This window comes from Peromyscus leucopus, chromosome 8b, assembly GCF_004664715.2.
Source record: "Peromyscus leucopus breed LL Stock chromosome 8b, UCI_PerLeu_2.1, whole genome shotgun sequence".
NCBI lineage: Eukaryota > Metazoa > Chordata > Mammalia > Rodentia > Cricetidae > Peromyscus > Peromyscus leucopus.
Genome location: NC_051086.1, coordinates 101692764 through 101716650, shown reverse-complemented (window position 1 = coordinate 101716650; position 23887 = coordinate 101692764). Strand labels below are relative to the sequence as shown.

General features: G+C 52.9%; 1 protein-coding gene across 5 annotated transcripts in view; it reads right to left on the bottom strand.

Annotated features, from left to right (window-relative positions):
- Window positions 1-23887, bottom strand: part of Septin9 (septin 9) — a 217609-nt gene that overhangs the window by 47418 nt on the left and 146304 nt on the right. The window contains exon 1 of one of the 5 annotated variants that reach the window (XM_028892544.2): window positions 10210-10344. The exons of the other annotated variants lie outside the window; for them this stretch is intronic. Coding sequence (XP_028748377.2) covers window positions 10210-10303 — 94 coding nt within the window. The 5' untranslated portion in view covers window positions 10304-10344. Of the gene's footprint in view, window positions 1-10209; window positions 10345-23887 lie in introns of those variants that run through there. 5 annotated transcript variants of the gene reach the window in all.

The window sequence follows — 23887 nt, the reverse complement described above, 5'->3', positions numbered from 1 at the left end:
ACGGGCAGCAGCTGCGGGCCCTAAGGGGCTTCCCAGAGGGTTTTCTGGCTATCGAAGAACTCCCGAGAAAGGATGGGCCCAGTGGCCAAGGACACAGGAAGGGTCCTCACATCCTTGGGCTGCCTGGGTCCAGGGACAGATCAAAACAAACTCTCCTTTAGTAGAAGCCATCTGGAGCCCAGTTTTCTGCTGCTGGGAGCCTAACACATCCAGTTGGCTCAGCTGGGGGGGGCTCTGGGGAGGGAGGGGCTCTTCTGACGTGAGTCAGCAGTGCCCTCCGTGGACAGTCCCCTCCCAGAGTCAGGGCCCCCTGTGAGAATGGAGACTGTGACGGCAACAGCAAGTTCCAAGTCAGCAGCTCCATCCCGTGGCTACGTCCATTCCCTCTCGATGGCTTCCAGGAACAGCATTCGGTCCCTCATCAGTTGTCCGCATCCTCAGATCTAAGAATACACTGAAAAGGGAAACTAACTGCCACTGTTTCTGGTGCCCCACGCATTGCTTCTACCGCTCCCATCTGTGAAATCAGGAACTGGGACACAGAAGGGTTAAACAACTAAATGTTGACACACAGCAAGAGAGCCTTCCTCTGTCCACCCACCCCAAGGACAGAGGTGACACAGCAAGGCTAAGTCTCCAAGAACTTCACAATCAGAAACAGGAAGCCAGGGAGCAGGGCTTTGTTCTGTCTCTTTGGCTCGCCACTCCCACATCTCAGCTGGGAGCCTGGCTCAAACACTGGAGCCTTTGCTGGGTGGATTGACTGATGGATGGATGGATGGATGGATGGATGGATGGACGGATGGACGGACGGACGGACGGACGGACAGACGGACAGATGGGTGGACTGATGGATGGATGAATGGACAGATGGATGAACATATGGGTGGGCAGATGGACTGATGGACTGATGGATGGATGGATGGTTGGTTGGATGGAGATGGATAGATAGATGGACAGATGGGTAGGTGGATGGACTGATGGATGGATGGATGGATGGATGGATGGATGGATGGATGGGCAAGTAGAGGGATGGAAGGATAGATGCCTGATGAGGAGGAGGGCAAGATGGAGTATTTGCTGCTTTTGTTGGTGGCCATGATGATAGTCTGGCAGCCTATTCTGAGTCCATGTCATCTGAACTCATCTGTTTCTCCTCATGCTCTCAGGAACAGGTGCTGCTATGAGCCTGTTTTGCAGAGGGCTATCTACCTTGGTTAGGGTCTAGTTTCCAGGAAGAACCTGGCCTATGGTAGAGCTGGGCAGCATGGTAGGACTCCCCCAACAAAGGTCATGCTCAGGCCAACACAGGATACCAGACACCAGCCTGGCCCAGAACCCACGGCCTCGGCTGAAAACGCCTACTTGTTTCCAAGTTGAGCAGAAAGGACAGAAGGAACGTCTCCAGGGGACACTGTGAATGCCAGAGAGAAGCCTGGGAGTTCACTTAGGTGTGATGCATCTGTGTGGAACCCCAGCATCTGGAGGTGGAGGCGGGAGATTCAGGAGCTCACAGTAACAACCTCAGCTACGTAATGAGTTCAAGGCCAGCCTGGGCTAGGAGAGACTATTTCAAAAAACAAAAAACAAAACAAAACCAAAAAACACAGCAAGCAAACACAAATTAAACTGAATTTAAAATAAAATTTAAAAATCCAAGCCAGGTATAGTGGTACAGGCCTGTAATCCTAGCACTTGGGAGGCAGAGGCTTAAGGATCACCGTAAGCTCAAAGCCAGTCTGGTGTATGTAACAGGTTCTAATCCAGCTAAAACCACATTGAGACCCTATCTCAAAAAGTAGAGAAAATAAGGGCTGGCGACCCTAGAACCCAAATACCGACTCCCCAAATTTGTCCTCTGATGTCCACATGTGCACCCACACACAAATAAATAAATGTGAAAATATACACACATGAATCATCAACCAGGCATGGCAGTGCACATCTGTTAATCCCAGCACTTAGTAGAGGAAGCAGGAACATCAGAAATTCATTCAAGGCCAGCCTGGGCTACATGAAAGCCCATCTCAAATTTAAAAATGAATGAATTAAAAATACTGACTGTGATGATGCATGGCTCCAACCCCACAGCAGAGACAGGAGAATTGCCTTGAGTCTGAAGCCAGCCTAGTCTACAGAGTGCTGTCTTGAAACAAAATCATCATGAAAAGCAGGGCCTCTCCAGCGAGAAGACAGCACTCCCAGCAGCCCTGGCGTCTGTCCCCTGCCTTGCCTGGCGAAGAACAGATGGCAAGGAGCGCTATTGGCAAGGCAGAGCTGGTTAAAGCCTTCCAGCAGCTCAGTGAGGCGGGAATCACTCCTCAGAACTACCCCAAAGCCAAGAACTGGATGTAGGGCAGGCGCCACCGCGGTCCCTTTCCCAATTCCGGCACAGCCACCGCTGGCTGCAGAGAACATCGGGGTTCAGCCAGGGTTTGTGTCAACATGCTCTGCTTCATCCACAGCCCGCTGGGGTTCCCCCACCCAGGCAGGCGTGACAATCCCAGGAAGAATGCAGGCGTGGAGGGAGCCCCAGGGTATAGAAGGGCAGGCTGTCCTAGGCCAGATCTGTGGAGTCCTCTGGATCCAGCCCTCCAGGGACTCTTTAGACCCCTGCTAGCTTCAGTGACTGGTGATCCAGAAGAGGAGGGTGGGATGGAGTGCCCATGCTGGTGGAGGGTGGCTTGCCCCTCACTCGGGCAGCCCCCATCTCTAAGGTTAACCGTCTCTTCCTCCAGCTAAGACAAAGGCTGGCAGGGACTGTACGCCTGATTCTCAGGTAAGGAATGGGTAGGAACATATGCTTTCTAGAAACCAGTGTGCAGGGCATTAACCCCACTACCACAGCAGCCCAAGGCCACTGCCCACACAGGGAAAGGAACAGTCATAGGCCTGCCTGCACCACTGACCCCTGAGCATGGTGTCCAGCCAGCCGCAGCTAGGACCTTCAGTCCCTCTTTCTGTACTAGGAGACCAAAGGGTTCCAGGGAGCACCACCAGTTTGCAGGCGGACACAGAGGGACACACAGATCACAGTCCACTCTCAACCACAGCATCATCTCCACAATGGGACTGTGCTGAAATGTAATTTTATTTGTATGTTAATAAATAAAGTTGCCTGGGGGTCAGAGCTAATAGCAAGCCATTTAGCAGAAGTCTGGCAGTGGGAGTACATGCCCTTAATTCCATCACATGGCAGGCAGATCTCTGTGTGTTCAAGGACATAGCCAGCTTGGTGACACATGCCTTTAATCCAAGTACCAACCATAGGACCTGGAGGTCTGTATAGACAGACAGTGACGAAGAAGTCATGTGGTTGGGTTTAGAACCAATGAGAAGGCAGAACAGAAAGTCAATGAAAAATACAGACACACAGGAAGTAGGTCTCTTTCTCAGGGAAAGGACGGCAGTGGCTGGTAAGCTAAAGGCTATTCGCTAGTGCTCTGACCTCTTGGGCTTTTAACTCTTTATTTGGCTCTGTGTTTCTTACTTAATAAGACTGTTTAAAATTACATCTACAGGACTGCATACACATAAGTGGCTGGGACTCTGTGACAGTCCAGGCTGCACCAAGTCACTGCATCTGAAACAAGGTCATCACAACTGTCCTTTGCCTGGCTTCCTTGCATATGTCTTTTCCCCAAGACATCTGGGAAGTCACAGGTCTGGCTTGGATCCTATGAATGCCAGGTATCTGCTGTGTGACCACTTGCCAGCAACTCAGCCTCTCTGGGCCTCCTAAATTTCAGAGAGTATTAGAGGAGACAGTGGAGATGGCTGGACTCAATGACTAGCAGGGATGAAAGGCTATTTCTGTGGCAGCCACGATGACAAATGGTGTGCTTGGCCTAGATAAGGAGTGTAGAGTCTACAGACCAGAGTGCTCAGTACATAAGCAAGAGGTAAGTCCAGGTCCAAATACTGACCTGGGCAGGTCCAGGTGACCAGCCCTTGGGTGCTAGGTGGCCCCAACAGACTCCTCAGTGGAACCAGGACAGAGTGTGACAGCAGAGCTGATGTTGTCTGGGCAGGTATAGTACGAGAACGCCAAACGGAGAGGCTTAGGTACCTATCCACCATCTTCCCCTTGCCCCGGGCAAACAGCACCCATCCACAGCACACGCCTGCACACCTGGCCTGGGAATCCTTAATAGTGATGGGGCCCCAAGCCCTGGAACGAGAGCCAACCCTGTGGCAAAAACACACTTGATTCACCACGCCTGCCAGGCACACTAGGAGGGTGAGGCAGGCACATCCCATAACCCAGAGCAAACCTGCTACAAGACCTGCTGAATGGTGGGGTGTGGGGGAGAGGGTGGTAGTGCTTGTTTTGTTTTTTTTGTTTTTGTTTTTTTTTAGGTAGTGTGTCTCTATGAGTCCAAGCTAACCTCAAATTCACAATTCTCTTACCTCAGCTCCCCAAGCACATGGATTGTAGACACGCACGACCAACATTTATTTGCCTCTTCTGTGGTTCCGGAACAACCTCTCCCTCCCTCTGGGCCCTCCCGACTCAACCTCAGATTGGTAGCAGTGGGCCCACACTGCCCCTCTCTCCTCTCCCCACCTCTATCCACTGGCACCAGATAGTCACCCGAAGCCGTTCCCATGGACCCCACCATCCTCGATCATGATTTAGGGGCTGCTTCAGGGAGGGGGGGTACGCTCACACCACCCCTCATGCACAGTGTGATTCCCACTGGAGGCCTGTGCCAAGGTTCGCTCACCCACAGCCATGTGGGCACAGCCTCTCTTTACCCCCATGCTAGCCGACCCCGCAATCCGTCCATCACCATCTTAGCTGCTCAGCGACCTGCAAGGCCCTTAGCTGCTACCTCACCGATCACAGGCGCACAAACCTGCCGCTGCTGCGGGACACCCCCCGTGACTGCTTCTTCAGGTTCCCACAACAGCTCTCCCCCACACTCCGCTCACAGTCAGTCAGTGGGCACTCACAGAGCATGAATGACAAACCAGTGTCCCCTGTCCCCATAGAGGGGGCCGTGACCAGGGCCAGGGAGAGGTCTCAGAGCGTGAAGTTGCTTGCGGCCAACCCTGACTATCGGAGTTGGATCCCTGGAACCCACGTGGTAGGAGGGACTGATTCCTATTAGCTACCCTTTGACTTCCACATGTGTGCCGTGGCACACGCACTAAATAAAAGGCAAAAATAAAATCCGAATGACTAGCTGGCAGGCACTCGTCACTGCCTGCAGACAGCCTCCACAGGCAGGGACTTGGGCTGTGCTGGCTGGAGAAGAAGGTCCCTCTGAGGCCATGGCGTGAGGCCGGGACCAGAGCGAGGCAGCCAAGGAAAGGCCCCACCTCTCTCCAGCAAGGTGCAGGCATTGCAAACACCAGCTGTGAAGACCAGCCTCTGTATCCCTGGAGGCACACCAGTCACAGTGGACAGAGGAGTGGCCTAGGCTGAATGATGTGAGACCGCTACACACTGCCAGGGGGCGCCCTTCACACAAATCGCCTGGCTAGCTCTCCAGGGGCTGTGGTGTGGTGGGGCTGTGGTGGCCACTGTGTCGGACAGACTGCAGAGGGCAGCCTGGGGTGAGGACATTCACCCGCAGGAGGGGCCAGAGGCTGCTTCCTGCCGCTGGGATCCTACTCAGCCTGCGCTAGGAAGGCCTGGGAGGTGCAGGAGACATCAGTGTAGACGGGGAAGGCTGGGCCTGAGCAGAGGCCTCACACAGACAGGTCTCAAGCTGGTCAGTGACTGGGCATGGTGACTCTGAACCACGGAGAGAATGGATCACGGCGACAGACCAGGAGTCTAGCCTGTACCACACAGACTTCCGGAGCCCCTGGCTTGCTTCCCACGCAGCTGGCTTTCCTGGGAGGCCGGTCCCGTCGCCTCGGTCCCGGGCCAGCATGACCTCCCACAGATGGACCCTTCTTCCCATGCTTGGGTCATGTGGTGTGGGCCAGTGGGGCTCTGGGGGAGGGCAAACCACCAGGAACAGCTTGCTGAGGGAGTGGATGGGGTGGGCTGGGTAAGAGCTCACTCGGCCCGGGTCCCACTGTGCATGGACAGGCTGGGCCTCACAGGTGGTTACACAGTGTCGCTCAGTCCAACACAGGTCCTGGTCACCTAACTCTTCCTCACCAATGGGAATCTAGGCTGGCGCCTACCCTGACAGGCAGGGACCTGAACTTCCGGCTTCCCCCACTTCCCCCCCCGCCCCCCCGCGGGCACTGAGCCTGCACTAACTTCAACCCTCCCTTAGCACCCAGGCTCCAGAAGGACCCAGATTTCCTGGCTCTGGCCCCAGCAAACCACTGCTTAGCATCGCTCTGCGGAGCACTTCGTCTTGCTTATTTATTTAGATATAAGAGTCTCATGTAGCCCAGGCTGACCTCAAATTCACTCTATAGTCAAGGATCAGCCTGGACGTCCACTTCCGGCTTCCACTTCCCCGGTGTGGGGACCACCGCACTTTATAAACACATGCTAGGCAAGCACTCTACCAACGGAGACACAGCCAGCCCGAAAACTTGTTGGTGCAAAGAACTTTCCAGTAACGCCTCTCACCAGATTCTTCTCAAAGCTTAGGAGGTAAGACGACGCCAGTCAACCCATTTTATAGACACATCAACTGAGTCATAAAGAGACTTCCAACACTGAACACTACAAAGTCAGCAGAAAATACGGCAGGCAGAGGAGTACCTCTGACCCCGTCCCGACTAGCAGGGCCCAAGTCAGCCTCGGGGACACAGGGGTGGGGATGGGGGACACAGAAGAGGGTCCCGAACAAAGCAAGAGACACAAAGGATCATCAGGTCCTGTAGTCCAGTAACCCGCCTCACAGCACAGCGTCACTGAAGTGCCTCTATCTGCAAGGTCCAATCGTCGGGTCCAAGTGGGCAGGACTGTTCCCTGTATCTATCTCTGCCTCCTGCCAACTATCCCAAGGGCCACAGAAGTGTGGCTATCACTTGCTCGAATGTCCACGGATCCTTCCTGTTGGGCCAAGGAGGTCGAGCACAGGCTACCACCTCATCCAGTGTGGAAACCGCAAGCCTCTTCACCTGCCAGCTGAGGCGTGGAGTCAAACCCCCCCGAGCTGTGTGGCCTGGGGCCAGTGACTCACTCTCTCTGTGCCCTCTCTTCAATAACCACCTAGCACTCGGAACATGTAAGAACACAGAATTAATGAAATATTAATGCAGCCGAGAGTAAGAGGACAGGCGCCCAGGCTGTCCCTAAAATGGAAACAAAGCTCTACACGGCAGAACAAAGGCAAGGCCAGCTTCGGCTGGGCTGGGCTGGGCTCAGGCCCTCAGCCACCCTCCTGATGATGACATGCTGGCACCTGCTTCTGAAACACATGTTTGGACTTTCCAGGCGATTTCCCCCTCCCTCTGGCCTTCCCCCACGCTTTCTTACTCATTCTCTCCTTTCATGGCTGTTCAAAAAACAAATCTCAGAGTCCAAATGTGTCAGCAGACTCCCTGGAAGCGTCTGCAGCGAGGACGGGAAGCCGTGAGTGGCAGGGGAGATCACTCATTGAGGGCCTCAGGGTCTCAGGGTGCAGAGTCTGGGAGAGAGCTAAGATGGGTGACTGGAAATGGCCAGGGCCCACCCTTATGCCCACGAAGACCCAGCCTCCCCAACATGAGTCCCCTTTAGGGGATACACCTCTTTGGTGTGCGTGAATGAAGGCCAGAGAGCAACCCAAAGGGTCATGCCTCAGGGCATCACCAGGTACTTTGTTTCAGAGTCTTTCACTGGCCTGGCGTTCATCAAGTAGGCTGGGCTGACTAGCTACCAGGCTCCAAGGATCTGCCTGCCTCTGCCTCCCCAGTGCCACCATGCTTGGCTTTTCTCACGGGCTCTGGGCATTGAACTCAGGTCCTCAGCTTGCTACTGCCGAATGCCACCATGTGGTCACAAGCCTTGCAGAGAGGCTGCTGTGCTGGCGCAGTATGGTCCGCCTGAGTGGTCTCCAGTCAGATGGCAGGAAGAGGGACCAGGGGCCGGTTCCTGCTAATGGCTTGGTAGAGACAGAGCATCACCTTCGGTGCTCGGCTCTCCCACCTGAGTCCCTAGCGCTGGACCAGGGAGAGGTGAGCAGAGCCAGGGAAGCGGAGCCCGGGCGGGACACTTTCTCTGCAGGCAGAGGTGTTCCTGGAAGCAAGAGCTTTCCCAGGAGGCTGTTCATCCACACAGAATCCAAACCACGCAGGGGAAACCAGGAGTGCACGAGGCTTCCCTGTGTTGTGGGCTGGGAGCAGGTGGCTGAGGTTCTCTGGAAAATGATGGGTGTCAGAGGACAGTGCCCCTTTCCTGGATCCATCAGTGCCAGGCCTGGCTCGGAGGGACAGCAGGCCTTCGTGGTAAGGACAGACATCGTCTACACTCTCCAGGCCTCTTTCTCTCACTCCAGCCAGCCCCCATCTCAACTCCTCCACCCACAGTGCCGGAGGCTGCTCAAACCCAGAGCCTGGAAATGAAGAGACAAGGCAAGGGGCTCCCCTCCCAGTCCCCTGGGTCACATCAGCTGGCTGGCCTCCCAGGAAGCCAAGCAGGACACAGGCTACTGTCCTGGCTTCCCTGTCTGGCTCCAGGACAGGGAGATGACAAGGTTCTGCCTGTTTCTGCACCTGAGGCTCCTAGGGTGGCCACAGAGGGCCCAGGCTGGGTCCCAGGAGGCCCAGGAGAGCTGGGTGCTATTCAAGGCAATGCATGCCCAGGGGGCTCATGGGACCCTAAGCCTGAGCAGCTGGATTGTGAAATGGAAGTGGTCAGTCCCTAAAGGTCAGACACCGCCATCTGCACCCTGGCAAGGTTTCAGGAGACCTCACAGAAGGAGGGAGGCCAAGGTGAGCAATCTCTTAGAAGCTTGCCATCCACCTCCTCCCTGGTCTCAACACTCAGCTCATTCCAACTGGAAAGAGGCCTATCCCATTTCCAGGATAACGGATGAGCCCTGAGTGAGCTGTCTAGAGCCAGCCAAAGTCTACCCTGAACTGTGCTGGGATGCGCCGAGCTCCCATCCTGGACGTGTGGCAAAACCACCCAGCAGAGTCACAGACAGGACAGTGCAGGGTCACGCTGCTCACCAAGCAGCCAGGACCCCATTCCCACCCAGCCCTGCAGCTTCTGCTCCACTTCCCACGGCAACAGCCCATCTCGTCACGTGGGCATCATCCTACCCCAGGTCAGCAAGCGTAAAGAGCTCTACATGCTCACTGGCTGGCACTGCCTCCCATCCATCCCCCTAGAGCAGCTCAGCAGGCAGGCCCCTCCCCCCAGCATGTCAACAAGCAAGTGCTAGGAGCTCTCTGGGCCTTGACTGCTGCATCTGGAAAATGGGCCATGTGGGGGTGGAGGATCACGGAGTTAGGATGGTCAATTACCAACTTTTTCCACCCTCCTGAGATAAGGGCTTGGGGTCCTGGGAAGATAGACCAGGAAAGCCACCCAGCTCCTAATGGTTGAGGGATGGGAAAGTCCCTGGCCAGACGGAGTTACGGGAAAAAGAGAAAAGGGAAGGCAGACAGACAGACTGTCAAGCAGACAGAGATCAGCAGGACTCTGAGAGAAGTCTATATATGCCTTAGGGGACACTCCCCATCAGTACACTGGGCTGAGAACCCCCAGAGCCCCAACTCAAGATGATCATCCACCAGTAGACTCCAGGGTGCCCAAGACTCAAAGGCACAGGATGGGAGCTGCCCAAGGTCTCTACTAAGAATGTGATGTACCAAACAAGGCCAGTCAAGCAGACTATCTCGAGAAGAGTGCATTTAATGAGCAGGCCTTGGTCAGGGGGAGGCAAACTTCCTGCTCCCCACGACCTCAGGGCGGGTGCTCAACTTCCCACACACTGGCCTGGGCCGTGTCTCTTCCCCTCCTTCCCTGACTGTGGATTCCAGGGTGGCCCTGACCTACAGCCAGACCCTCCCTGGAGACAGTGTGGGCCCTGGTTCTTCAGGGCTATAGAATGAGGGAGGGCCCGGGCCCCTCCAAGGTTACAGGGTCTCTGGGAAAAGGACTCCCCACCATGACTAACCATGTGTCTGCCACACCAGTGCACAGGCCTGGGGGAGGGCCTGGATTAAAGGACCACTTTCCCCAACCAAGGCCATGGCTCCTCCTCTATCTCCTCCCCAGCCTCGCCCCACACAGGAAGACTACTGCACCCCACAGCCAAGTTTTCCTCCCACAGTAATACCCCTCCATGCTGAGTTTACCTGGGGGCTGTGATGAGCTCTGGGGGCTGGGTTTCCCGAAATCGAGATGGTCGGTAATACAGTAGAATCGTGTGGGGCCTCGCTCTGGGTGCATCTCAGCCCTCTGTAACCGGAGCCAGCTGTGACAAGGACCGGCTCCCCCTCCAGTCATCAGATAAGCATTAGTCAGCAGATCAGCGGGGAGCAAGCCGAGGAAGCCCGAAGACAGGGCAGAGCCAGGCACAGGGACCTGCCTCAGCCATCATTTCCAGAGTGGAAATACACAGTGCCTCCTCCAGGGCCAGGCAGAGGAAAGCCTGCAGGGGTCAGCCTGCTGCAGATGGAAACCTGTCACCCCTCAAGCTGGGTCCCTTTGGTGTGGGCACGAAGACACGGCAGAACGCAGCTGGGGGCATAGCTCCGTCAGTGACGTGTTTAGCACAACACCCATGTAAAAAGCACTGTGAGGGAGGGGCTGTGGAGATGGGGTGGGGCATCCCAGGGGTGGCTGGCCTGCCAGTCTAGCAGATCAATACACTCCACGCTCACTGAGACCACCCTGTCTCTGAATAAGGTGGAGGGTGACAGAGGACAAGGATGCTCTGCACACACTGGGGTATAGGCTACAGAAGACTAAACCCGTCTGGCGGTTTAGTCCTAGCAATCAAGCCTGCCACAGGTACTCACTGATGGAGCAGTGACCATCTCTAACCTCACTGGCCAACAACTGGGCAGCAGGTGTCCCATGGCCTCTTGATGTCCCCCAGGAGGGGAGGATTTAGATCCTGGTCATTTAAGATGCTTTACAGTAGCAGACAACAGCAGGGAATGAGTACAAACCCTCGGGGGAACTCAGGCATGAACAGACATATGTATAACAGGAAACACTTGCAAACGTAAACAATGGTGCTGGATCAGGAAGCTTGGGTCTCACAGAAGTCAGGACGCATCCTGACAGCCCATCAGAAACATGCTCACGTCCTGCATATACTAAAACACGTCTGTTCTGGCATCCATGCCTTATCCTTTGTCAAAGTTGCTCCTCACTTAGTCAGGGGCACAAATAAGTCAGTACTGACGCGACCTCACATTTACAAAGTGCCTACTATGTGCAACTCAGCATACCATCACAATGCCCAGGCACTTCTCGGCACTTCCTTCCATTCATCTTCCCAACAACTTGTTAAGTGGGGAAACTAAGGCACTGCCCCCAAGCCTTCAAACCAGGAGTGTTAGAGCCAGAATTCAAATTTGGGCTGTGATGCAATTATCTAGGAATATTCCTCTACACTGTGTGAATATATGTCACTGTGATTGGTTTAATAAAGAAACTGACCAGCCTATAGCTAGGCAGGATAATATTAGGTGGGAAAACCAGACTAAGAGAATGCTGGGAAGAAAGGAGGAGTTTGAGGAGTCGCCAGGAGACACAGAGGAAGCAGGAGATGAACTTGCTATACTGAAAAAAGGTACCACCACATGGCACAGCGTAGATGAGAAATGTGGGTTAATTTAAAATGTAAGAGCTAGTTAGTAACAAGCCTGAGCTATCGGCCGAGCATTTATAATAATAAGTCTGGTTATTTGGGAGTGGGCTTGTGGGATGAAAAACCTCACCTACAAGGTTGACTGGCTTTTTGTTTTGTTTTGAGACAGGATCTCATGTAGCCCAGGTTGGTCTTGACATATAGCAAAGTATGGCCTTGAGGCCTTGATCCTTCTGCCTTTGCTTTTCAATCACTGGGATTACAGGCATGCAGCACCACGTTAGGTTTTTGTGGTACCCAGGTCTTCATGAATACTTTGGCAAGTACTCTACCAACTGAGCTACATCCCCAGCCTTCCACAGGGCTCTGAACTCCAGCTCTAATGCAGATCATCTCACAGCACCCTGGGAAGGTAGAGACAGTAGGATTTTTGCAGGCAAGAAAACCAACAAAGAGAATGCCCAGTTGGCTCAGAGCCAAAACGTTGAGTCAGTGGCTTATTTGGGCTCATGGAATAGTACAAGAGAGTTAAAGGTTGGGGTTCTCCCCTTTTCATCTCGGGATGAGGTGACGGGGAGTTCAGACATTAAGTTCTTCTGGGACTTCAAAATCAGAGGGCTGTACAGCATGGAGAATGGACGCCTGTAGGGAGCCTGGACATAGGAGTGGAGGGAAGGTGGTGTTCTCAGGGCTCTGCTTCCTGTCCTTGGAGCTTTGGGCCAGAGTGACTTACCCTTCCATACTCTAACAACGGCCACAGCCAAATCACAAGGCTGCCGAGGTCTCAGAGCTACGCCGACTTGTTCTCATCCCAATAGGCACTCAGCTTCAAAGACAAACTAGACCCCAAACCACAAGTCTCTCAGGCCAGGGCCAGGGCGCAGGCAGCAATGGGGCTGTGTGCATTCAGAGCTGGGCTCTGTGTCTAGATGAAATTTTGAAATTTGTTCGCCATAGACGCTTCAGTTTTTGAAAATACTGTGTTGCGGGGTTAGGGGATAGCTCAGTGGGTAAAGCACTCGCTGAACAAACATGAGGACTTATTAGCAGTGCACACGTTAAAAGCCAGGCATGGCATCCTAGCACTGGGGAGGCAGGAACAGAGGGTCCCTGAGGATCGCTGGCCCGTCAGCCTACAGGGGAGCGCCAGGCTCATTGAGAGACCCTTCACAAAAAAGTAAAGCAGAGGGTGACTGAGAAAGCACTCAGTGTCAGCTTCTGACCTACACATGCATGCGCGCGCGTGCACGCGCGCGCGCGTGCGCACACACACACACACACACACACACACACACACACAACCGTATTAATGAGCTGAGGATGTAACTCAATGGTAGAACACTTGTCTTGCACATACAAAGCCCTGAGTTCCATCCCAGCACTGAGATTTAAAAAAAAAAAAAGGAAAAAAAATCCAACAGCATTAAGACACCATTTGTCTGGATTCCCAAATTCTGCACACCCCCGTACATTCTGCCCCAGTGCCTCATTCATCTTGCACCAACCTCCAGATGTCCTTGGCACCCTCCAGGCCTGCACATCTGGAGCCCGCCCCAAGGCTTATGCTGACCCTGCCCACCACACCACCAGGCATCTCTAGCCCACCATCTCTCTCATTCTTCTCAGCCTCACTGCCTGTCACTCATCTCCTCCCAAACAAGCAGGCCACTCCTGGGGACACAAATTCGTCTATTTCAAGACAATCACCACTGAATGCAAGCAGGACCCCCTTGGGGACATAATCACTGCTGTATTCCTTGGTGCCCCACACAGCTAGCATGTGGTAGCTCTCGGCCTTTTCTCCCTTTCTTTGTTAAAAACAAAAAACAAAAAAACTTTATTAACCTTTTTAATATTTTAATCTCATAGCCATAGCTTCTAAGAATATATCTCTATTCTGACACAGACTTCCCCAAACCATGTCTTTCTGCTGTTACCAAGGGAACCCTACCTGTAGACACCAATCAGACCTCTGCAGATGAGTTTGATGAGGTCATCAAATTCCCAGTGTTTTTAATATCTGCTTCAAGAATGTGGACAAGACATGATATGGGGGTCAGAGAGACCGCTCAGCAGTTAAGAGCACTGACTGCTCTTGCGAAGGACTAGGGTTCAGTTCCCAGCACCCACATGGCCGCTCACAACGACCCCTAACTCTAGCTCCAGGGGTTCTGACACCCCTTTCTGGACTCCTACGGCACCTGCACACGTGTGGTACACATACAGACAAGCAGGCACATACACATATCCACAATATAAAGAGAACACGCACGGGCCCTACCTGAAAGCATTGGTAGGATAAGGCTATCATTCACTGCAGGGCGAGCATTTTGAATAGTCTGGATAGAAATTTGAAGAATTAGAAATCAGTAAGATCAAGGTCACTTTCAAAACCTCGCAGTAAACATTCTACTACAGTCTAGATCGTGGCTATGTGTTGGAGACCTGTGGGACCTTTAGGTGGTTAGATCACAGGAAGGTGGGGTGCAGAGGGCTATCCCTAAAAGAGACATTGAGAAGTCAGCGCCTTCCTGACTCTGCTTCCAGCCACTACAAGGTGGGCAGTGTCTTAGGCCATGTGTTCCCACCATGATGGGCTCTGCAGCTACAAGGAGCCAATCAGCCACAGATGGAAACTCTTGAGCTGAGCTGAGATTAAACCGTTCTCTCTCACAAGCTGTTTATCCCGAGTATTCTGTCACAGGGAAGGAACGTTAGCACATCTTTCCTTAATATGATGTATAAAAATGGATTTGTATGCCACGTGTGGGTCATGCCTGTAATTCCAGTATTTGAGGAGTAGATGCAGGAGGTTCAAGAGCTCATAGTGACTCTGAGGCTAGCCTGGGCTACAAGAATGGAAGACAACAGACACAAAAGGCCGTAGCATGTGACCCCGTGGATAAGAAAGCTTCAGAATGGGGAACCCCTGGATGGAAAGTCCCAGTGACAAGCGGTCAGTGCTTAAGGCTGGAGGCAGGACAGAATGGCACCTCCTTCTGGGGCGGTAAATATTGTCTTAAATTGGCTGAGGAGGAAGCAGTGATGGGAAACCACGTCTTGAAGCAGGTAGGTGGTCCAGGTGGGTTGCTGGGTCTCAGGCATCAGGAAGTCTGGACTGGGGCTGAAAAGCACAAACTTGTGCTACAAATGGTGGCCTGGGGTGGAGGTAGGAGGACCAGAAATTCGAGGTCATCTTCCAACAGCCACCAAGTTCAAGGCCAACCTGGGCTACAAGAGACCCTCTCTCAAAAAAAAAAAAAAATAGAGAGAGAGAGAGAGAGATAAACAAACACAATTCTGTACATTGAAGAAGTGGGGAAGAGCTCAGTGGATAAGGCACTTTCCACCCAGGTCTGAGCTCCCAGATCCTCTCAGAGGCTCTGGAGCAAGGGGACTAGCTAGACCCAGCGAGCGCTGGGTTTAAGTGAGAGACCCTGCCTCAAAATATAAGGTGGAGAGAGATCAAGGAAGACATGGATGACAAAAAGACACACAGACAGACAGACAGACACACACACCCCTCTGTGTGATTATGCCCTGATGTAAAATGTGTTTCAGCTACTCTCTGGAAGATTCCAGACTTCATGATCCTGAGACTTAGCATCCTGCCTAGAACACTGCTCACCCCCCACTCCAAGGCGGAGTTTCCCTTTCCCATCATCCCTTCCTCCAAGGCTCCAACAATGGAGGGTGGTTAGGTGGCCTTGCTTCTCAGGGTACAAGGTCCTCTGCCCATGTCCCTCTCAGAACCTGTGCCACTCTCTAGTGTACAAACGTGCTTCCAAATGGAATGGCCCAGGGCATCGCCTGGCCCGACACACCTCAGTGTATCCCCCTCTGCAGAGAGGACCACAACCAGGACAAGATGCTGCGGGTAGTCAACAGCGCAGACTGCCCCTCCACATACCCTCCCCCAGAAGGTGCTAAAGCACATAATCCTGACTAGCCTGAGAGGTTTTAAATAGATGGGTAAAGAATCTTCTACGGGGGAAAAAACGGGGGCGGGGGGGGGGGGTCTTCGGGGAATGACTGCTGTACAGGCATGAAGACCCGAGTCAGAATCCTCAGCATTTACGCTGGGAAACAGCATGGTCACGCATGCGTGTGACCCCAACACTGAGAATAGGTGCGGACAAGAGGGGGGCTGTGGCTTGCTGGCCTCCTCGCCTAGTCAAACAAGGGCGCTTCAGGTTCAGCGAGGGACCATTAAAGGGAATAAGGAAAGCAACAGAGGAAAACACCGGACACCCTCTCTGGGCTCCGGACACACATACAGGCACACACCACATACCAACACATTTTTAAAATTATTGTTGCTCTTTGTGTATGTGGGGGGGGGGGGGTCAGAGGACAACCCTGTAGAGTCAGTTCTCTGCATCCATCTTTACATGGGTTCCAGGAGTTGAGACAAGGTCTTCTTATATAGCTTGGGCTGGCCTGGAATTCACTATGTAGCTCAAGCTAGCCTCAGATCTGTGACTGTCCTGCCTCAGCCTCCCAAGTGCTGGAATTGCAGGCATTCACTACACCCATTAAACAGTAATTGGTTTCTTTTGGTGCTTAGGATGTGGCTGTGCCTGCAAGGCCGGCATCACACCACCACGCCATGTCCTCAGCTACATGCTCAGCCCTAAAGAAATAAGTTTTGAAGAGTCCCTCTAAACTCACAGCCCCATGGAAAATAATTTAAGTGGTTTTTTTTTTTTTCTTAAATACTAGACGCCCACAAAAGTATCAGGCCCAGATGGTTTCACTAGTGAGTTCCTTAAAAGTTTTAACAAAGACAGGATTGTGTCGCTGTGAAAGGGTTCCAGAAGGGAGAGGAAGAAAGAAATGCATCCAGGGTGTTTTTGCTAAGCCAGCACAGCACTGTCACCAGAAAAACAAAAATAGCTCAGCACACACCCCACACTGCAGAGCCAGCTCACCGAGCGCACATCCGTGCAAAAAAAAAAGAAAGAAAGAAAAAGAAAAAACCAAAACCCCAGATTCCACCACAATACTCAAACAGAAATAAATTCCAGCAGATTAACGACATCAGTACATAAAAATAAAACCACAGAAACATTAGAAGAAAACATGGGTGAAATTCTTGTCTATAATTCCGGAATGCAGCAGGACATGGAACTCAAAAGCCCAAAGTAAAAGCAGAACCCCAACAACACAAGCTTCGAATTTTCTGTTTGGAAGAGCACACTATAACTATGGGGGTGGGGGTGGGCACCCTTAAACCTCGTACCACTCAGAAGAATTCTCCTTCCTGACCAGCTTGGTATTCACTCTGTAGTCCTGGTTGGTCTCTAACATCAGCCATCTCTCTGGCTGAACCTCTCAAGTGCTAGACCTATAGGTCTGATCACCAACAATAGCTCAGAAAACTCTTAAAAAACAAATCATGGGGTTGGAGCGGTCCTCAGCAGTGAAAGCACTGGCTGCTCTGGCAGAGGACACAGGTTCAGTTCCCCACACCACATGGCTGCTCTGTAACTCTGGCTCCAGGGAAACCAGCGCCCTCTTCTGGCCTCTGTAAGTACCAAGCATGTACATGGTGCACAGATATGCACACAGGCAAAGCACCCACATGCACAAAATAAAATTTTTTCAATTAAAAAATTATTATTTTTTTAATCAGCAAAAAAAGAATTAACAATCCAGCTGAAAAAGAAAGAACCACAGGGGTCTTGGGCTGTAGATAGACAAAAGATACATGTGACACACACTTTTTATTCCAGCAAAGGTGGAGGCAGGTGGATCTCTGTGAATTTGAGGCCAGCCTGGTCTACAGAGTAAGTTCTAGGACAGCCAGGGCTACATAGCGAAATGTCTCAAAACACAATAAAATAAAATTTTAAAAACCAGGTGAAGTGTGTACACCTCTGGAGACTAGCGGTCTCTATAGGCAGGAGTTTGGGGTCAGTGCCAGCCTACACTATATAATGAGTTCAAACAGTCTATGGTGCTGGGGTTAGAATCAAGTGCCTGGCATGCAGGAGGTCCTGGGTTCAAATCCCACCACTGCAAAGACTATGCTAAATCTTTGATGCAAAACACAAAGGCATGTGCTATTCCAAACGGAACAAAAGTGATCTCAGATTCCTCCACGTTCTCAAGATGCCTATAAAATAAGAGATTTTTTTTCCCTTTTATTTTTTATTTTTTTCTTGGCCATGATAGGGATACAACCCAAGGCCTCAAATACTAATCCAGTGCTCTACCACTGAGCCAACACCCCTATCCACTACACAGACTTTTTTGACAAAATCTATACTCACAAAATTCTAAGTGTCAACAGCATGCCCAGCTGCCAGCGTGGCGCACCCTGAGAACAGCGGGGAGGGAGGTGGCTTCCTTTTCAGGCTTTTTGAGATCCTCAGGATTTATGATCTAGCAGTGAGTAAGAATGGCCTTTCTGAACACTTGACAGAAAGGGGGATGGGAGAAAGTAGGAGCCAGGGAACAGGACAGTGCCCTTGCACACCCCTCAGTAGGTGGGAGCAAGGCACATTGACAGGACCTCTGGACCTGCAGCCCTGAAAATTCTAGCATTTCCTCAGATCTGCATGCAAGGCACGGCTTCCTTAAATAAGGGCTGGGCTCAGTTTTCATACACATACTTAACACAAACCTCCTGGGTGCTGGCTCCCACTTCCCTCTCTGTAATAATGAGGAAACCCACCCACTCTGACCACAAGAAAAATGGGCCAGAGGGGTAAGTCATCAGGCCCAGGGCAAAGCAGGATCCCAGGCCCCAGAGAATGAGCCAAGTCTGCCAGCTAGCTGATGTCGACTCTGCACCATCAGAGCTGTTGTGAGCTATCTATCAGAAGGGAGATAGAAGCCTGGGACCACTTCAGGCCCGGGGATGCCAGGCAATAAGACTGTTCTCTACCAGGAACCAGTGGGTAGAGTTCATCATGGGCCAGTATGTTGCCATGGCTGTGGGCCCCTTTCCCTCTCTGGGAGACAGAGAGCAAGCAGGACACACACACACACACACACACACACACACCACACACACACACACAAGGACTTCCCAGTGAGTCGTTGGTCTTAGGGGAGAGTGAGGTAGTCAGAAGCGAAGGCCACAGACTGTTGTTACCCCAACACCTCCCAAGCTCACTGGTTATCAGTTTGGGGTTTTTTATTTGTTTGTTTTTTAGGGTTTTTACATTTTGAATTTTCATTTATGTGTCATGTCTGGGTGGAGACTAGAGACAATGGATTCCCCTGGTGCTGGCATTATAGGTGGTTGACAGTCACCTGATGTGGGCGCTGGGAACCAAACTCAGGTTCTCTGCAAAAGCAGGAAGTGCTCTTAAGAGAGAGAGAGAATGTTTGTGAAGTCCAGAGAGGGCACCAGAGCCGCTGGAGCTGGGGTTAGATAGCTGTGAGCCAGTTATGGGTGCTGGGAACTGAAATGAGGCCCTCCCTCTGCAAAACAACCAACACTTTTTTCCTTTTTTTGAGATTGGGTCTTACTATACAGACCTGGCTGTCCTGGAACTCACTCTGTAGCCCAGGCTGGCCTTGAACTCACAGAGATCCACCTGCCTCTGCCTCTCAGATGCTGGGATTAAAGGTGTGTGCCACAGCACCCAAGGAAACAAGATGGGTTTCCCACTGAGCCACCTCTCTGAAGCCCATAGTTGAGATGGGTCATATGCCTCTGGCTCAGCAGAACTCCTTGATCTCCTGGCTTTGGCCTCCCAAGCACTCTCAGCCTCACTTTATTCTCTCCTATGCCCAGTGTTTGCAGAGTACTGAAAGGAAGCCAAGTCTTGGGTCCCGATGTCCATGGTCCGTTGACCACAGGAGGGTAGGTTCCCTGTAATGGGGGGTGGGAGGTGGCACCTACCCACCTACCCGGTGCACTGCAAGCCCTAGAGGAAGTGGTATGGAGCCAAAGGAGTTGTATACCTTCCTCGGCAACTCTCAGACTTGAGGCTCTGGGGACAGGGGCCAACATACGCCATGTGGCACTCTCTTGGCCACCAGAGGAGTCCAGAGTCCGGTCAGGGACTGCCCACACCCAGAGAGTCAGCTAGGAGCGTCAGTGCACTCTTCCAGGGCTGAGTGTGCCCTCCTTCCAGCCACACAGACAGAGCACGGCCATCTGCCCTGGGCCACTCTTGACCGTCACACCACTGTTCAGACCCTGGATCCGAGCAGCTGTTCAGGGCCTAGAGGCTGAGGATGGAGGCATGGCTCCTCCTTGGGCAAATGAAATGCTCCGTGTAGGTGTGTGTGTCGGGGGTTGTCATGAAGTGCCATGTGCTGGGGCCGGGTTCAATCCCCAGCACCACTGGGTGGTCAGAGCCTCAGCCACAGAACTGGAGGGGTGGAGCAGGACCCGGCCCCCGGGCAGGCATGCCGCAGCTGTCTCTCTCTATTTAAGGTATTTATTCCACAGCTGCTGGGCCATGATCCGTGGAGAGGCCTGGCTCTCCCTCATCCCTGCACCCCTGGCGCGGCAGACAGCTGGCGTCAGACAGCTGGGTAGGCAGCCAAGGAGGGACTTTGCCTGGACCCCAGAGCCAGGGTCTGTCTGCCTCCACCTTGAAGGAGACCCAACTGGCCTGACCACTCTTCCCCCAGCCCTCCAGTCTAACTTGGCCTAGGTGGGAACAGTCTGGACCAGCTCAGACTGAACGCGTCCAGTCTTAGGAGGGAACGACATCCAGTCCCAGAACAGGATGACCACTGTGGCAGGGAACAGAGGGTCATGCAGGTGTGATGATGGCCTGGGGGAATGACCCTCCTGCAGATGTGGCTGGATCTTTCCAGAAGAAACACAGGAGGCTCCTCAGCCCCCGTGGGGAACTTCTCTGCTGACCTCATGAAGCATAAGCAGGCTTTTACACTAAGCCTTGAGCTGCAGATGAAGAAACCCACCCTGAGGAAAGCCGCGGCCCATGGACAGTCATGGGGTCCCCAGAGCCTCTAGGGTGTCCTGAAAACACAAAGGCTGAGGCCTCCTCACCAATTCTCCTGGTGGTTGCCCGCTCCTCAGCTGGATACCCCAACTTGTGGGTTGTATCAAGTCTCCAGGCTGGACTTGGTACATTCTTCCCCATCCTGGAACGGACTTTCCTGTTCTGGAGTTCCCCTATTCTGTGACCCACTGGGTAGCCTCAGAGAACCCCCTCCATGCCACAATGGACTTGTGGCCCGACTCTCTGCATGGAGCCTCTCCCCTCTCTGTCCCCAGGACTGATGTAGACACAACACTCGGGGACACACAGGAGATGATCAGCCACTCCTGCCAGGCACAGAACCAGGGACCATCCTGACCTTCAGAAACCGAGGCAGGCTGGGAAGTGGAGGTGATGGTTCAGAATCAGTGGGCTTATGGGTGTGGCCAGGACACACCCAGGAACCCAGCAGGGCCTCATGAGCGCCAGAGAAGGCAAGGTACCAACCAGACCAGAGGGAGTGGTGAGCAAGTGCAGCGCCTGCCTTATAAGGCGGCCTGGGGAGCCGCCGGTGTGGCTGTGCGCCAGAGGGGAGGCTGCAGGAGCTGAGCAAGCAGCACCCTGCCCGGGCAGTGAAAGTCTGTATCCCAGAACCACCCAGGGATCTGCGACACCAGGAACCCACCGCAGAGAGAGGGAGAGCTTAGAGCTCACCAAGCCCTGGACTAGGAGAATGAAGCCAGGGAGCCTCGGCTGCCCTTCCCTTCAGCTATCTAGGTCCTCACACTCCTTCCAAGACTCTGCCAGGGAACACCCTCCCAGTGCACCCCGAGGATGACTCCACCTCTGCCCTGACCCCAGCACTGCAGGGACAAGTAAGTTTGGGACCCCTGGGAAGAAGTTGCAAGAAGTATCTTGGTCCCTTGGGGGTCCTGTGGGATCCCCACATGTGCCTGCAGCAGCCACCAAAATGCTGTCCCACGTCACCACCTGCCAGTCACCACCATTATTTTACTGGGCATCTGTCATGTCCAAGTCACATACCAATCACCTTACAGTCTCTATAGAAACAGATAACAGCCAGAGCTCTGCCCTTGAGGACTTCGTCAGGATCCTAAAGACTACAGCAGAATGTCCAGGGTGATGAAAGCTTATGGTTAAATTTCAGTTTTTTCCTAATGTTCACATTTCCTGCATTTTTAAGAACAGTAAATTACTGATTGGCCTATGGAAATCTGTCTCTGCACTGGAAAAGAGGGTAGCAGAGGAAAGATGGCTCACACACGAATAATTTACATCCTAGAAAAACACAAAGACACACCAGAGTCATAGGAAGACAGGCTGTTTCAAGCTATAGGAAAGGATGGGTAGGGATTTGAGGGGCGTGTAGGAGTTCCACAAAGCTAAAACAGAGCTGAGGGCTTGCAAGGAACTGTGGGAGACCCAGAGAAGAGTGGAGCAGGTACAGTTAGAGGCAGGAAGGACCCTGCCACAGGGTATCAGGCCAGGAACAGCTCAGCAGGGGTACCAAGAGACCCCATGGATGGGTGACCAGGAGGATGGAGAATGAGCTAGAGCCTTGGAAGAGAAGTTGGGGGTCGGGGCATGCCATATGATTTCCAACAGGCTCCCTGAAGAAGGCCCTGCCTGCCTGTCTCCCTACCCTGTCCTCTGAGGAAAGGAACTGCACCATCTTGGAGCTCTAGACGATGAAGGGCCTTCCTTGTGACTGGGGGGGTGGGGGGGACTCCGCCATTGGCCAATGCTGCCCTGTAAGTGCAAGGACCTGGTTTATGCCCAGCACCCACAGCCTTAGCATCCACACGCAGCACTTACAGCCTGAGCGTTGGAGAGGCAGAAACGGGAGGGAGCTGGGGGGTTGCCAGCCAGTCCGCCTCACAGGCAGCCCCAGATCCCAGTGAGAAACCCTAACAAGGTGGAGGCTGGAGAGATGGTACAGACGTTAAGAGCCCTTGTTTGGTCCCAGCACCACATAGTGGCTCACAACCATCCCTGACTCCAAATCTGGAGGTTCTGATGCCCTCCTCTGACCTCTGCAGGTACCAGGCATGTACACTGTGCACATACATACATACATGAAGGCAAGGCAATCATACACATAAAATAAAATAAATATAGCTAAAATTAAAAAAACAAAAACAAGACGAGGTAGATGCCTGAGGAATGACACCTGGCCTCCACCCTCACACACAAACACACACTCATTCACACCTTTCTTCACCCTGGCCTATTGAACTCCTGCCCTCCCCTGCAGGTTTCCACAGGGCTCTTTTCCCAGCCCACCCACCACCTGCCCACAAGCTCCTGAGGGCAGAGGCCCAGGGCCGGGCACAGCCCTGTGTGCCAGGTCTCACCAGGACAAACAGCATCCTTAAGCAGACATTCCGCACCCCACCCCAGAACCAGGACCACCTTCCATGCATCCAGCACCAGCTGTGATCAACAGCTGGGCGGCTTGGTGCAGCTGTCTATCTCTCTACCCACATCCTGTCTGAGTCAGCAGTGTGAAAATCTCATCTGAGGAGAGAGAGGTATCTGGTGCCTTTGGAGGTCTCAAATCAAGCAGAGACTGTGGAGGAAGGGAGGGCACTGGCCCCTCAACTCAACAATGCCCGGGCCCTTTGTTTCCCCCACCTGAGGTCTGGACCCTGAGTCTGGGCAAGCCTCAGCAGGGTCAAGTTTAGGACACAGGGAGAAAGGCACAGCCACACCCAGGCCTGGAAGGCCTTCAAAGGTTCACGAGTCCTGAGCATTTATTGTGATCTGACACCTGGCATTCTAAGAAGGCTGAGCCCCAGGTCCCCAGACCCAGAGGCTCCCAGGAGGAATCTCCACACCCCCATCCCAGCGCGGTCCCAAGTTCACCAACCACTAGAGAATCAAAGAACAGGGGCTTTAAAAAGATAGGTGCTCCACCATGCCGCAAGCATTATTTACAAGAGTCAAATGTTCATCAGTGGACAAACTGATTCTACCTGAGGCTGGGGCATGGCTCACTGGTAGCGCACTCGCCTGGCAGGTACAAGTCCCTGGGTTCAAATTTCATTATGGGGGGGGGTCTGTCTACACACACAATACTACTCCGTTCTTAAAAGGAACGAAGTTCAGACACAGCCTACCGTGTGGGTGAATGTTGAGGCCACTAGGCCAGACAGGATGAGTAGCGTCAACTGAGACAGAATAACATGGGGCTGTCAGGACCCGAGGAAGGAGGTGTAGGGAGCTGCTTCACGGGGAGCAGGGTTTCTGTTTGGGGTGTGGGAAAGTTCTGGAAAA